The sequence below is a fragment of the Suillus subalutaceus genome (genome assembly GCF_016647625.1).
Source record: "Suillus subalutaceus strain FC151 chromosome Unknown DFJ58scaffold_75, whole genome shotgun sequence".
NCBI classification, from domain to species: domain Eukaryota; kingdom Fungi; phylum Basidiomycota; class Agaricomycetes; order Boletales; family Suillaceae; genus Suillus; species Suillus subalutaceus.
Window position 1 is genome coordinate 26407 of NW_024540324.1, and position 14772 is coordinate 41178.

General features: G+C 47.7%; 2 protein-coding genes across 2 annotated transcripts; one reads left to right on the plus strand and one right to left on the minus strand.

Moving 5' to 3' along the window:
* Positions 1-371: 371 nt before the first annotated feature.
* DFJ58DRAFT_716928 (HSF-type DNA-binding-domain-containing protein) lies at positions 372-4129 on the minus strand (the record flags this gene model as incomplete). Its single annotated transcript, XM_041384282.1, has 11 exons — positions 372-469; positions 507-640; positions 799-1058; positions 1118-1362; positions 1435-1894; positions 2240-2304; positions 2696-2836; positions 3092-3239; positions 3805-3903; positions 3964-4033; positions 4092-4129. 11 exons carry the CDS (start codon positions 4127-4129, stop codon positions 372-374), a joined length of 1758 nt encoding a protein of 585 aa, XP_041242382.1.
* Positions 4130-7043: 2914 nt separating this feature from the next.
* DFJ58DRAFT_794950 (xylose isomerase-like protein) lies at positions 7044-9199 on the plus strand. Its single transcript, XM_041390488.1, has 13 exons — positions 7044-7075; positions 7136-7320; positions 7382-7538; positions 7601-7768; positions 7825-7908; positions 7963-8077; positions 8134-8233; positions 8282-8298; positions 8346-8377; positions 8428-8435; positions 8492-8600; positions 8656-8966; positions 9020-9199. Exons 2-12 carry the CDS (start codon positions 7203-7205, stop codon positions 8960-8962), a joined length of 1215 nt encoding a protein of 404 aa, XP_041242383.1. The 5' UTR covers positions 7044-7075; positions 7136-7202; the 3' UTR covers positions 8963-8966; positions 9020-9199.
* Positions 9200-14772: the final 5573 nt, after the last annotated feature.

Below are 14772 nucleotides of genomic sequence, written 5' to 3' on the forward strand. Positions count from 1 at the left end.
CCATCGAAGAGTTGTCCATATCTGAAGACTCCGCAAGCTAAATTCGTATACGATATGACACAGCAACAGGGAGAACGACGGTAATACACAGAACAAAAAAAGAAGAGAAGAGAAAACGATCTCGATACAAGAAAAGGCGACATTGAAAATGAAAGCGTAAGATATGATATCATGAAGACGGGCATAAGCGCAAAGCAAAGCATGGTAACATGAGGTATGAAGAAAATCATGACGTGAAGAAAATAAAAGTAGAACGTGAAGGGAGTACTAATGGAGAACGCGCCATACCCAAACGCTCGCAAAAGCACGAGTCCATACGGTAGGCACCAAAGAAAAAGTGTCTCCAAAACTGGTATCCATCCAGGCGAAACTCACTCGATGATCTCAAACCGTCCCCTTTTCCCCTCTCTCCCATCGCCTCCATCGTCCAATTCCCGCTTCTCTCCTCCCATCCCAGGACCTAATGCACCTGCGAGACCGAACGAAAAGCCCTCGGGCACTCCTACCCCCCGAAAAACTCTCCTGGGTAACGATATCTCTCAGAATAGCTGCGTATCGCTCGTCAGATAGACCCATCCCTGCTAGGGGGTTAATCCGTCCATCGTCGTCGTACCCCGACATTCCCAACGCCGGATGAAGACTGGAAGAGGAGGATGAATTAGATGTAGAACTGGAATTAGACGATGAAGTGTGTCGTTGTAATTGCGACGCCCCAACCGCGAGTGCTTCGCTAAAAGACGGATCTGAGAGAGGTGGGACGCCGAGCGAACGTGGTACTTTCGACATTTGTTGAATAACTTTAAGGTGCATAAGGTGTTTCTGCGCAGCCGTGTCAATTCATACATCCTCCATCTTGGTATAAAACACACCTCCAACATATCCAACAACCCCTCCTTCGTAAATGGCTTAGGTAAAATATCATTCATCCCAGATGAATAATACGTCATAATCTCGCTCGGTTTCGAATTAGAGGTCATACTGATAATGGGGGTCATATGGTCGAATTGGCGTATGAGATTCGTAGCGCTGACTCCGTCCATTTTGGGCATTACGATATCCTGTAGCATTCCCAATCAAATTAGTTTGTGGCACACGCGGAGAGAAGAAAAGTACTCGCCATCAACACCAAATCGTATTTTTCAAGGTTCATCTTATTCACAGCTCCAACACCATCCACAGCAACATCAATCATGCATCCAAACACCTGCAAGAACTTGCTGCTCAATCTCCTGCTCACCGCGTCGTCGTCTACAAGTAACACCCTAGGCGGAACAGCCCATCCCGGCACGAACGTAGACCGTCGAACACGGATAGTCGTAGGCGCAGTCGAAGATCGTCCATTAGACAGCGTCGGACGTACGACTTCTTCAGAATATGGATCGGGTTCCGATGGAAGGTTGTCGTTGTCGTTCCCTCCCTCGCCCTCACCTTCACCTTCTGCAGGTGGAGGCACAGCGCCCGTCGAAGGATTAGCATTGAACATCCAATTCCCATTCTGATCCTCCACGCTACTCCGGGGTAACAGATGTCCAACCGTAAAAACCTGCAGTCCCTCATGCATCGTCGTCGGCGCGTCCCAGTTCATATCAGGGGGAAGGAGAAACGTAGCGTTGCCGTCTTGTGTCGACGCTTGTGATGAGGACTGCTGTTGCTGCTGCTGTTGATGTTGCCCCCCTCGATGCAAATGCGAATGCATCCCACTCGTCCTCTGCATATGCATTTCCTCACCCGCTGACGACCCCGAAGCACCAGAACCCGAAGCCGAAGTCGAAGTCGGGGTCCTAAACGCCGCATCGCTCGCTGCCCGCCTCGACATCTCGTTCATCTGCACTAGACTCAGCCGCGCGACCATATCTGGATCTTGCAGGCCGAGTTCTTGGGCGGGAACGAATTGCTCTTGGGCTGGGACGAATTGGTGGGGGTGGGGAGGGGGGAGAGAGTATGGGTTGCGGAGGGAGGCTGGTTGGGGCGGTTGGGACATGGGCATGGGTTTGCGTGCGTGTGATGAAGGCATGGAGAACGAGTTTGAATTTGAAGGAGATGCGAGGAAGGGCGATGGTTGTGGTTGGCTCATAGACCGCTGTGAGTGAGATGCTAGGAGAGAAGGCGGTGGATGTGTGCTGGGCGTCATGGTAGGCGCGATGGGTGTTGTTGAGGTTTGAGACATACTGTGGATGGGGGTTTGAGGTGGGGGTTGAGACACGGTGGGTTGAGACACCGATACTGGAGCGATAGGTACTGAAGCAGCAGTAGAAGACCCGGCGGCGGTTTGGGAGGTAGCGTCTGAGGGGTCTTTGGGTTTACCTGGGGAGAGAAATATGTATTAATGAGGGAAAACACAAATACACGAGAGGAGGAAGAAGGACAGGCCCAGGCATAGAAATCAGGGCCATCACCAACTCAAAATGCACCCGCGTCCTTGGTGCCTAGTAGACCGTCAACCGAACATTGTAAACCTATCAATTGGACATCATAGACCCATCAACTGAGCATCGAGGCCCCATCATCAATGTCTAGACCACGACTAGCGCATTGCAAACAGACGCATCTTTATCTCCACAGGGGTAACAACAGTCACCCCCACGGGGAAGCGCATTTCGAAAAGGTACACGGAACAGACAGGAAACCGACGAGGAACGGAATGGGACATGATAAAAGAAATAAAGCAACAAAACAATCGATCAAAGACACTCACCTCCCTCCCCTAAAAAATACTGTATCAATCCCTGCATCAAGCCATCCTGCTGCGCCATCCCCTTTTGAAAATTGACCATCTCAACAAGCACGTCCCCGTACTGACGCTCCAACACCCTAATCCGCTCTTCAGCCCTCACGACTTGATTCCTCAAAGTCTCATTCGTAGCGAATAGATTATCATTCTGAGCCTGTAAAGACGAATGTGATGCAAGTAGGGAATCCGTCTGTCCTCGTAGTGTCTCATGCGATGATAAAAGGGTATCATGCGATGAGAAGAGCGATTGGTATGAATTTTGCAGGACGCCGATGTGGGATTGCACAGTTGCTAGTTCGGCAGTGCTAGTTTCGCCTGGGATGGGGCTGCCGGAGCTTGTTCCTCTGCCGCCGCTGTGACCCCCGTTAGAGGAGGATGGGAGAGATTTACGCGCTGCGGGGACTTTGCGCTTTATGTTTTCGAGGGCGTCACGTCGGTCGGCATGGAAATCGGGGTGTCGGAATGTCCAGCTGTGCTCGCCGAATTGAGCATCGTCGGATGTTTTAACCTGATGCGGAAGAATTAGTATATTGGATGGTAGAACGGAATGAGGTAGAGGAGGTAAGATATGTAAGGAGGTGGAGTGGTACATCGTGTAGTAAGTACGGCCTGATGAATGTATAGCGCTCGGACGCTGCCTTTACGGAGATGAAGACGGACCCAAGGTGATTGTGCCAGGTCACGATTGGTGCCAAGAACCCCCTGTGGCGACGACCAATTACAAAAAGGAGAGTGACAAGTATATCTCGGCGGTGGCAATGCACGAACAAACCGTCAGACCTGGTCGACAAGCATCTGAGATAGACATAGAAGCCTCGGATCGAACCGAGGATCGACGGGAAAGGCCGAGTTGAGGATGGGGGATTCCTGTGGTAGAATGGAGTGCGGATCGCTGAGATAAAGAGGATTGGATTGCCTTTGATAGACGATATGGGGGTATGCAAGAAGTCGCGTGATGTATGCATGAGTGGGGACAATGGAGAACTCGAGGTGGGAATAAAAATAGAAGGAACGGTGAAAAGACGAAAGGACTGAAAGGAAGAAGTTCGAGATCCGGAGTAGACTAGACTCACTTTATGAAAATCATATTTGTTGAGTTGTCTTACGAAGGAAGCAAAATTTGAATGCTTGAACATGCGTGGGAGGATGGATTTTGTAAATTCGTTCATGTCCTGAGGGAAGGATGAATGAAATATGGGTGAAAACACCGATAATTGGAAGAGAATACGGACCTTTACGACGAAGCAGTCGCCTTGTGGGCCCCATGACACAACATGAGAGAAGGTATGGTCTTCTAACATTCTGTATGATAGAAATGAAAGTTGTGATGGTGATGAAGAAGAAAGAAGAGAAGATGTACTTGTAAAGCTTTTTGACGAAATCGCTTGTTGCTGGCATAGTATCTTCCTGTTCTTTGAGTGGCGGGACTGAGTGGATCTGGTGAGTGGGTTCTCTCTTCATCTGCCTCATCTCTCGTTGTGAATGGATTGGTACATCTTCTCTTGAATTTGAAGTGCGATGGATTGATGATGATTGACCCCATGAGACTGGAGAAGGGTGGCGATAGGGCGTCGAGTCCATTGCAGCCATGGGAGGGAGAGTTGTGACTGATGCACGCTGAGGGTGATTTATAGCAGGTAGCTGAACTTGTGGTGGCGGTAACTGATGTGAAGCAAATAAGCGAACTGAAGAGTAAGGAGGACCTGTAGTAGCGGTGTGGTGGTCCATGTGCATGGCTGTATAGCGTACCAAGTGATTATTATCGCAAGGGTGTAAACTTGTAAGGGTCGAAACCCAAACACAGGTAAACTCACGCTTTCAACCCAGACGCAACAAGGCTCTCGAGCTCGATGTCGATGCTTGAAGAGATTATATCAATAGAAGAATTACTCTGGTAAATGAGTCTAGACTTTTGACTAAAGTACTATTCAATAGACGCCCAAATGTTCCAGGCTCAGCATGCGGTTCCGAATTGTCCGACAATCGCTTTGACGGCACACCCCTAGGTTCTTCTAGACTACCGTCACCCTCGTTCCTGTCTTCACCGGTCACTATCGAGCCGACCTATCGATTCAATAGCACTTCATGAAGAACCTAACCTTCATTCTTCACATCATCCTTCCTTCAGCACTAATTCCTTCCTCATTAAAGTAATTTCGCTTCCTTTCAACTAATCGTTCCCTTATGAAGATTTGATGTACCAAGAATATCTCATCGTCTGCCCTACCCCCGACATTCAATATACTCCACACGTCCGAACTTCATATCATCACATCATAAAACCTCGGGGTATGCCGAATCAAATATCCCCCATCCAATACCCACTCCATTAAGTCGGTTTCTCAATTCCTCAAACTTCCCACTTTGCGTCCTTCGTTAATGCCGCTACATGTCCTATCTCCCCCGACATACACAATCATTTCTCTACCCCTGTCACCAGCTGCCAGCCTAACAATGGCTTCTCAGCCTTTGCTCAGCCTCTCGGGATGTCCCATGGGCGTTCTACTTAAAAAGAAAACAGGCTTGCGTCCTAGTTAATCCCATAGTAAATCCACGTCTTTATTGACCGATATCATTCACGTCTAACTTTATGAATAGACTGACAAGATGCGAACTCTATGTCAACATAGTAAATACGCGACGTCCCTAAGGAAAGACTGAACCGTAGGCAAACGCAGCCCGTGCACATAATTAAATAAAGGCACGTCCTATCTCCTTACAACTATTCGTTTATCGTTTCTGCACAGCTTCGTACTACTATGTCTTCTGAGTCGACGAACATGATACCCCTCATGCTCCTGGTTTTTTTTTGCGCGAGGTCCTACAACTCACTGCGCATACCATGATGCATCAAATTTTGTGCGCAGCTTCGGACTACCTTGGCATGAGGGCATGGTTTTAGAAGAAGCCACGTATGTGGTAAAGGCACGAGGTCCTTGACCGTCTCCTTATTTGCGATTCATATCGCGATGTAGGAAAATACTTTACCGTTGAGCGCGCGTAGCCCTCGTGAGTCCGTTTGATTGTCCCACATCCCACTATTTAATGTCCGCGTGAGATGGGCACTGCAGCTACTGCTCTCGTACATAGAGAACCCAAATGCATAACGTGCTAGTACGCCACATACCCTCGGAGTTTCAAACAATGTCAAGCCACCCGCCCGCGGACACCACATCACACTAATCCCCAACTAGAACCTGTCCCGTCGAATCCCATAAACACACTTAAAATTCGTCGGGAGTTTACCTATGTCGCAACAAGACGTACAAGCACCGATCCCCACTGATAATCCGACCTCACTTGGATTTACGGCTCCGAAATTGGACATGAAAGCGCGTCATGAGTGGGTATACCGAGGTCTCGGTGACCTAAGTAGCTCAGGTGACGTGGAAATACCCATTAGGTTGCCCCACGGAGCCAACATAAGTGTCATATACCCTTTGTTAGAAACGCGGCAGCAGTCATCAGCCAGAATATCGATGGCGATACCGGCATTTTGAATTGGAGGATTGATGCAGGCAAATCATTGCTGGGGCATCCCCGGGAAGTTCCATGGTTCGTGTTATGACATTACGAGATGTCATGTTGGATGTATTGATCCAAATGTCAGGAATTCAGGCGTTAGGTTGTCGTGGGCAACAGCAAAGGTTGTTCGAGAGTTCGGCTAGTTGTCGTCCATCACTGGAGGAAGACAGAGTACTCGTGTCATTCTTGGCCCCTCCGAGGTATAGACCACGACGGTTTTCAGCAGTTGCTGCGGGTGCGTGGCGATTGATAGCAGTTACCTCATACATAAATTATATATGCATGCAGCATCCCGATCAGAAGCAAAAGAAAAAGTCCGTGGTTCTTTAAGTTTCCAGCTGTATTATAGTAAATAGTCTGCCCATTGTTCGATATTTGCGATGTTGCAATCTGGATCAACTCGGAACAGAACCACCACTATCGGATCATTTCACGTTGACCAGTTGGCTCCTGGACAATTCCCCCTTGCGATTGGAATTGGTAACATGCGCTAATCAATACCCCCTATTACAGTCTGTGGCCTATGATCTAAAAACGTGGATGCGAACACGATGAAACTTTCGAATGCGCGAAAACGGCGTTCCACTAGAGAAGTATAGTTTCATAGAACAGCCCCTGCCTGCCCATTTGCATTACGCCTTCGCCTCACCTATATTTATCTCAAACACTTCGCGCTTATTGAAATCGGAATACGTCCGCACCTTAATTTTCTGAGCAACTTGTAATACAGAGAAAACTCAAAAGTCGTACTAAGATTGCTATTGAGGCCGGGAAATGCCGTGGTTGTACGTTTTGGAACTGCCACCAACTATCTATACCGTTAGTAGTGACTGACTTCGACTTTCTGAATCTAATGCTAACAACGTTATCTCATATTAGAGCTCTACCCTGCACCCCGCTGTTATTCCTCAAGCAAACAAAGGCACTCATTCTGACGAACCTTATAATGGGTCCGACTAGAAGGTCCACTGCCGCTGCTGCACCGATCACCTTGACGTCATCCGACTCTCACTCGAAGTCATCCAAACGTCGAAAAGTAGCATCAGCAGATGAATCAGAACACGGTGCTTATGACCCTGAACTTCCTTCGCTTCCCTGTCGGTGACTAAACATGAATCTCTGTAGCAACGAAAAAACCCGTGCACAAGAAGCGGAAAAAGACGGGGGATGAACCTCTGACGGAAGACTTTCCAGTACGTGTCTCCAGTCCGTGGAAGATCGGAGCACATGTATCAGCTGCAGGAGGAGTCGAGAATGCTGTTCGAAATGCAGCGATGGTTGGGTAAGAGACGCGTTTCGTGCCAGTCTCCCTTTATTGAAGCCCTGAGCATTACATCCGTACAGCGCCAATGCATTCGCTCTATTTGTAAAATCCCAGCGGAAGTGGGATTCCCCACCACTTTCCCCCGAAAATGTCGATGCGTTTAAGAGACGGATGCGAGAGTTTGGGTATTCGCCAAAGCATGTTCTTCCCCACGGTAGTTATTTAGTTAACCTGGGAAACCCGGACGAGTGAGTGCCAGTAACTTCGCCTCTTTGATTTATGGGTAATGGTTGTCTGAATTTAGGGAGAAGAGGCAGAAATCGTTCAACTGCTTCCTCGATGATCTTCAGCGGTGCGAGCAGCTTGGCCTCGAGCTGTACAATTTCCAGCGAGTCTATCACTCTGATCCTTTCCGTTCGAGCTCGAACTCACGTCATTGAAGTCCGGGCTCGACTGTTGGGCAGGCCACGAAAGAAGAGTCGATAGCCTTTATCGCTGAATGTATCAATAATGCGCACAAAGCAACTAAATATATAACAATTGTCATCGAGAACATGGTGTGCATCTATACGGCTTGGAATATTTCCTATCCTTACTTCATTGTTCAAAATAGGCAGGTTCAGGAAATGTTATAGGCTCTCGGTTTCCAGAGCTGAAGGGGATTATTGACCACGTCGAAGACAAGACACGAGTAGGCGTTTGCCTTGATACCTGTGCGTCTCAGCCTTGTATACCTGATCTTCCTGACTAGTGGAATTTAGGTCATGCGTTCGCTGCAGTAAGGACATCATTCTCTACCTTGCAAACCTTTTACCGTGATTTCAGGGATACGATATCTCAACAAAAAATGGATGGGAGTATGTCTTCCGGCACTTCGTTTCATGCACTTGCTAACGTAGCTTCATAGTGCAACGCGTGAGTTCTACAGATGCGAACTATTAGGAAACATAACCGTGATTTGAATCACGCAGTCTCCGCGTTCGACACCGAAGTCGGACTATCATATCTCAAGGGGATGCATTTGAATGACTCAAAGGCCGCCCTCGGGTCAAAAAAAGATCGACATGAAAATATTGGACTGTGCGTGTTCCATCCTTGGTTATTTATTAAGCGGTCGTTTTCATCGCCGTTTCAGCGGACATCTTGGTATTTCTACATTCAGGCACGTTGTATCCGACCCACGGACGCAAGATATTCCTCTCATTCTCGAGACCCCGACTTTTGAAGCAACAGACATATGGGCCAAGGAGATATCGGCTCTCAATTGCCTCTCAAATTTGGTCGACGACAGTGAGGTTCCAGAGACGGAACTGTCGTTGGTTTATGAAATCACATCCTTGGTGCGAAGCCACGCAGCGAGCAAGACGGGGATAACGAGCAAGACCCGTGCACGCAAACGGGATGCGACGGAGGAGCAGGATCATGACTCTGATTGTACTTAGGAAGGTGGGTCAATCCTCACATCAGTTACAATACGTCCCTGAGGCATCTCCCGAAAGTTCTGTTGGTTGGGGTGTCCGAGGGTGTGCGATCGATTTTATTTTGCTGCTCCGTTGAGCAATTGATATTTCTATTATTGTTTCCTTCCCCCTGTTCTCGCTGCTATAATTACTGCGAGCGTGGCGCTGAATCAGCTGTGCAACGAGCCGCATCTTAATATCCCCTTTTGTGCATTGTGATTGTGGCGCTCTGTTGCCCTTCGAGGAACCCATTGACATCGAAACGCCAAGCAATCAAGAAGGGACAACATTATCCAATTTCTGACGGTCGATCCCGATAGGAAGCAAAACTTCAGCTTGATCGGAGAACGTCTTTGGCACGAAAGAAAAATATCTTATTGTCCAAAGTCGCATGATAACCTGCGCACACCGAAGTTACCGTATCTCTTGCGCAGCCCTCGGCGGCATCGCGGATCTTCGTCGTCATGATTCGTGCAAGGCACATTATAGGCGTTCTATCAGACGTAGATGAGTCTCGGGCCGCGAACCTCGCCGTATTTGTGCAGTTGTGCCAACAAGTCTTCACTACGATAGTAACGGTCTCTTGTCACCGTCAGGTCTCCCAAAAAGTTCTCATTATTCATGCATATATCGACAGGATTGATGTTGACGGTGCCAAGCCCCTGGGCATCCTCGGGCTACGGGAATGAAGCCAGGTTCAACCAAGCTGGTTACAAAGCTTTCCATGAGAAGGTTTCTAAGCATATTAAATTTAAGGTAACCATCTTGCTTGTAATCTTGACGCTGACATACCTAGATAACTAAGCCGAAAATCCTGAAGGAACGATCATCGTTCGCGTGAGTTGTTTATTTAATTTCCTGATTGGAACCCTACGTACTTATGAGACCAAGTTCAGAAGCCAGTGGCGTGAGCCTTTTACCGCTGTCATTTTGACATCCCGATAGATTATCGTCGTCGGCGCCTGCCTTTTCTGGGGAAAATCCTGTCACTGCTGAGCTCATCGGTGAAGGTAATCGGGGCCCATTCGTTCCCTGTGGAGTTTCCAGTCTGACTGGTGGGAATAAGGCTGCTTGAGATTCGGAGGCGCGCTTTTGAATTTGTGCTCCAAGTAACATTGCGACAATCTTGGGAAACTTTTTACCTCGTCTTGTCCCACGTTTATGCAGGATTGCGGAGCTTAAGGCGGACCTTGTTGACCCACGGGGTGGTTATACCGTTCTTCTGCGAGCGGCTTCAATCTCTAAATCGACGAGCGTGTTGGTCGAAACCGTAATGCAACTATTTCCTCGACATCCTCGTACTGGACACAGTACATGTCATGCGAGGAGTTACGGACTGGATCTGTAAACCTTTCTACGATGCCCGACGCTACGAGGCGAAAATGATGAGTTTGAACTCGAGCGATAAGGTTGAAATAAGCGCTTTCGAAGGTATTCGGTTAAAGAGTTTTAGAGACTGGTGAATTACAGACTCGCATCTTTTACTTTTCGACCTCGGTGAGATGACGGTGAATTGGCTGGAAAAAAATACACGTGTCATGGTAGCTTTAGATACGTAGAGCCCAGAACCTTTAAAGCCATTTGGTGGCATATTCATGTGAGTGGCAAGGAGGTACCGGTAGAATGGCGCTGGAACATGTAAAGGCGGTGTACATGTGTATGGAATGAGGTGGGAGAAGGACATGGAAGGGAGAAATGGAATATTAGTACTGTGGTGTGCAGGGAACCATTAGTCACATTAAAATCGAGCGATAGCTAGAAAAAACTGGAATAAGTAAAATTCCAAGGCTGAACGACATCACGATTGTGCGCAAACTCACGCCCAGAATAATTTAACAATTGTACAGTACCTATCAAACCGTCCTCGCTCCTTATCCGTCTTCCTACGCCTTCACTTTCTGTATGAGTGCTCCATTTGGAGAAAGATCAGTGCGTGCGAGTGCAATGCGATTATCAACCATGGCCGCCAACTTGGCAAAATGTCGTTGAATTGATCGGAAGACCGGTCTCCCGACACGAATTCCTGTGAAACTCATAGAAAGGCTTGGTCGGACAGCTTGGAGGCCAAATATTATATCTGGTCCGACGTCATGTAGTCATACACGGTCGACCTCCGGCGTTTTTTTCGGCAGATGGGGAAAAGGCGTATCTTCAGGATTAGTGGCAATTGCATCCTGAGGGTTAATTATCATGGTGGCAGCCTCGTGAAAATGGACTAGAGGCTGTCGACGTCATTTTGTTTAATCGCGTGCTGACACGAATTGCTTTGTGGGATACTTACATAATATGGGGTGCTGTGCCACTTAGTACTTTCAGCGCATCGTAGCACTCAGTTACAGTAGTTGCTTTAATGACGGGAAGTTACAAAGCCTGTAGCTGGTCGATATGATAGTCAGTCACGGCGGATGTGTGAACTCACATCCACAAGGTTCGCATCACACGCACAGCATTCGTCTGTCATGATAGGGGTATTAGTATATCATAATGGATACGTCGCGTCCTCCGCCGACATAAAACCTATTCCCCAGCTACTACCTAAAGCTTAATTTCGTATGCTACTTATAAACAAGAGAAAGGATGGGTATACAGCTGAGAACCTATGATAACGATAATAACTAAAAATCGTACAGCTACGGATCACGGCGCCGACGCCAGGCGGGGCCCGACTCGCTTATTACTTTGACCGACAATCTTTTTTTTTTCCTTTTACCACACCTTATCCTTCAAGGTCTATCTTAAGTAGTCGTGGCCAACTGGCACCAGAACAATCTGCTCTCTTGGATAGTGCGGATTCGAAAGCTGCCGACAAATGATTTTCCCTCCTATCACACCTTCATGAACAGTTCTTCGGAGGTTCACCTCAACTTGGTCGGGAAGCGTCCTGGCAGAAGCAAAATCTGGTTCTCTTGGACTGCGCAGGTTCTCAACCTGCCGACGACAAGATTTTTTCCTATCGGAACACACCTTGACATTCACTCACAGATAGTTTCCTCGGATGTTCATCTTAGCCAAGTGGTTACCACAACAGCATCGAAATATGTTTCTCTTGGAGTTGCTTCAAAACCTGCTGCCAACGTTTTTGCGGTGTATAGATTCTCAGGGGTCCATCTTAATTGGGCTCAGTCATTGCGCCGAAACCTCTTTTTATGAGTCTGTCCATGAGAAAGAATTCACCCTCACGCCTTGCGAGGGTCGTCTCAGAAACGTAAGATATATCCCGAAGGTGCGTACGTGTCAACCTAGATTCTCGACAGACCGACCAAAACTGTCAGGATTCACCACCAAATGAAAAATGTTAATAGGGCTGGAGGCCAGAAGAATACACGCAAGCTAAGGACAGAGTGAGTCTGACAGCCAGGAAAGTGATGTAACCTCCCCAGCCTCGATGAGGTCTCATTGATGGACACTCCTTCGGTCGTTGGCTCTTCCAATGTGACTGAGGATGACTTGAAAGCTAAAGGTGGAACAATTGAAAGTAGCAGATCGAGTCATATCATCCTACTGTGCATGTGTGTAGTTTGCTTGCGCTCCTATTTTGTGTCGATGTCGAGGCGGAACAAAACTTTATTTACTTTCGATTGCTGCGGCAAAGATATCAACAGAGGTGGTGTCAACGCAAAACTCTAGAACGCCCCGTAACGGAAAGCTCAAGACACCACGCAAGAATGGCCTGGTGACCGAGGCATGCATAACGGAAAAAAGGGTTCAGCGAGAACTGAATGACAGACACAAAGACAACTCGACAAGCCTCTACTAACAAATAAGATGTCAAATGATTGTAACCGAGAAGGCCCCAACACGTGGAGCCGGCAGAGGTTTCAGGAGATGGGAAACCGATCGTGTTCGACAAGAGCCCTCCTCCGCTAACATTCGGAGTCGGGGATTCGAGTGCCTCCTTCGACGCCTTGTTCAACTCATCGTATTTTGTAACTAACACAAACTTCTTTGTGACACCTTCGTCGCGCTCGCGCTCATACAGGTAAACTTCCACACCTTCATTTGCGAGTTCAAGACTCAGACTCCCAGCAGTAAATGTCATAATGAGATAAGGGGTATTCGACGCGTCGAAGGCGAGCCTCTGATGACCGTGTTTCCAAGCGTACAAAGCACAGGTAAAGTGAGGATGGTTAAGATGGTAAGCGGAAGGATACCCAGAAGATATGTCGGCAACCGCTCAGTCCAACCGATCATCGATATGTACATTGTCCCATTGACTTGGGAAGAGAGGTCGTTCGGAATACCATCGGGAAAACTGCCCGCGGCCATAAACCAGACCGAAGGAACTGTAAAGTAATGTCGGGTAAATGTAGACTGTTTTTAGAGAACTGCCTCACCGTTGCGGAGAACTCAACAACAACACGCCAGTATTCTCCCTAAGAAAACCATGAGGTGGGAAAAGACAGTATAATCTAAAACTTAAGAGCTCAAGATAAACCTCCGTTTGATCGAGAGTATCATCGAAGAATAGATGGTGTACAAGATGTCCCAAACTGCGCTGCTCACAAGCCCATGTGAGTTGATCGTCTGATATTTGGCAACTCCAGCGATGGATGATAGTAGTTGAACATTCTCCGATTGCAAAGGAGTAGGTGATGTGGGAACGGAAGAAATTAGATCACTATAATAGTTGACATGGACTGTTGTCAATTTTAAAATTACTTCACACATGCTTGCATTAAGAAAACCATACCTGTCGAACCCTTGAGTAAATATCACTAGGGGAAAAGATTCGGTCAATGACTACAAAGGCATATTTCAACAACTTACAGAAGCTCGCATACGTTTGGTTGATAGTCCTGGATCCTGGGTTTACGACGGACGGAAGAAAGCGGCTCCCTGGGGAACTCCCATTTCCACTTACATCCACCATGGACACATATGACTGCATCATCAGCGTACCTAGGAGCTAACAGTCAATTTGAGACAAGCACCCTCGGCACAAACTTATCGGTACCACAGTTTACATCGATTCCACAGGCGAAGACCAGCAATGGAACTGTCCGAAGTAGCCGATGTGGTATAGATAACGCGGGAGTTACTTGTGTTCCAAATGTACAGGGGTTGACTCGAGTTGATGGACTGGCAGATGACATCGGCTGTCGGCCCCCGCTGCCACACGGAATAGTTCGTACCGAAGCCTTGAGGAGCAGATACGTGGGTGTGTTTTAACGGCGTGACTCTCGTGTTGACCGTAACATTTCTATCGCAAAAACCAAGACAAGTACCGTTGACACCCGGAACTCCATTCAAGCAATGTTGGACACGATCCCCTCTAGATATACAAAACACAGCATAGTAAACAGTTTGTGACCTGAGGGACGGATCCTACGAGTGGATGCGTTGTATTGTGTTCCATTGAAATTGGACATTCCAGGAAGACTAAGGGTGTACCCTGCAGACCGTTTTTTGCGAACTCTTCATGAAGCAAGGTGGAAAATGCGCTTCCAGACATGACAAGTTCGGATCCATCTGTATTGGCCATAGGAAGTAGGTCTGTGTCAAGAGATTTGTCCACCCATAACACTGTTCAAATTAGAGAATCTAGATGACGTTCTTAGAGACGATACTTTACCCTGCTGTCAGGAGTCTCAACACCCCAAAGACGAACAACGTCAAAACGGACAATCTAGGGTATTCAGATCTCATAATATGAGAGCCCTGGGACAAAGCGGTACCAGCGCTCGGTTGAACTAGAGAGATGAGATCCCCATTCGATGTTTTAGTGCCTCCTTGACAGAAATCGTGAAGAGACTAGAAAAAAAAGACATCTAGCTGAATGGTTGTTGGACAGA

What these genes read in the sequence shown, in the direction of transcription:
- DFJ58DRAFT_794950 (XM_041390488.1), top strand. Translation starts at nt 7,203, where the DNA reads ATGGGTCCGACTAGAAGGTCCACTGCCGCTGCTGCACCGATCACCTTG. An exon ending in CGAAATGCAGCGATGGTTGG is followed by an intron (nt 7,539 to 7,600) that starts GTAAGAGACGCG and finishes ACATCCGTACAG; the next exon opens with CGCCAATGCATTCGCTCTAT. An exon ending in CGACATGAAAATATTGGACT is followed by an intron (nt 8,601 to 8,655) that starts GTGCGTGTTCCA and finishes TCGCCGTTTCAG; the next exon opens with CGGACATCTTGGTATTTCTA.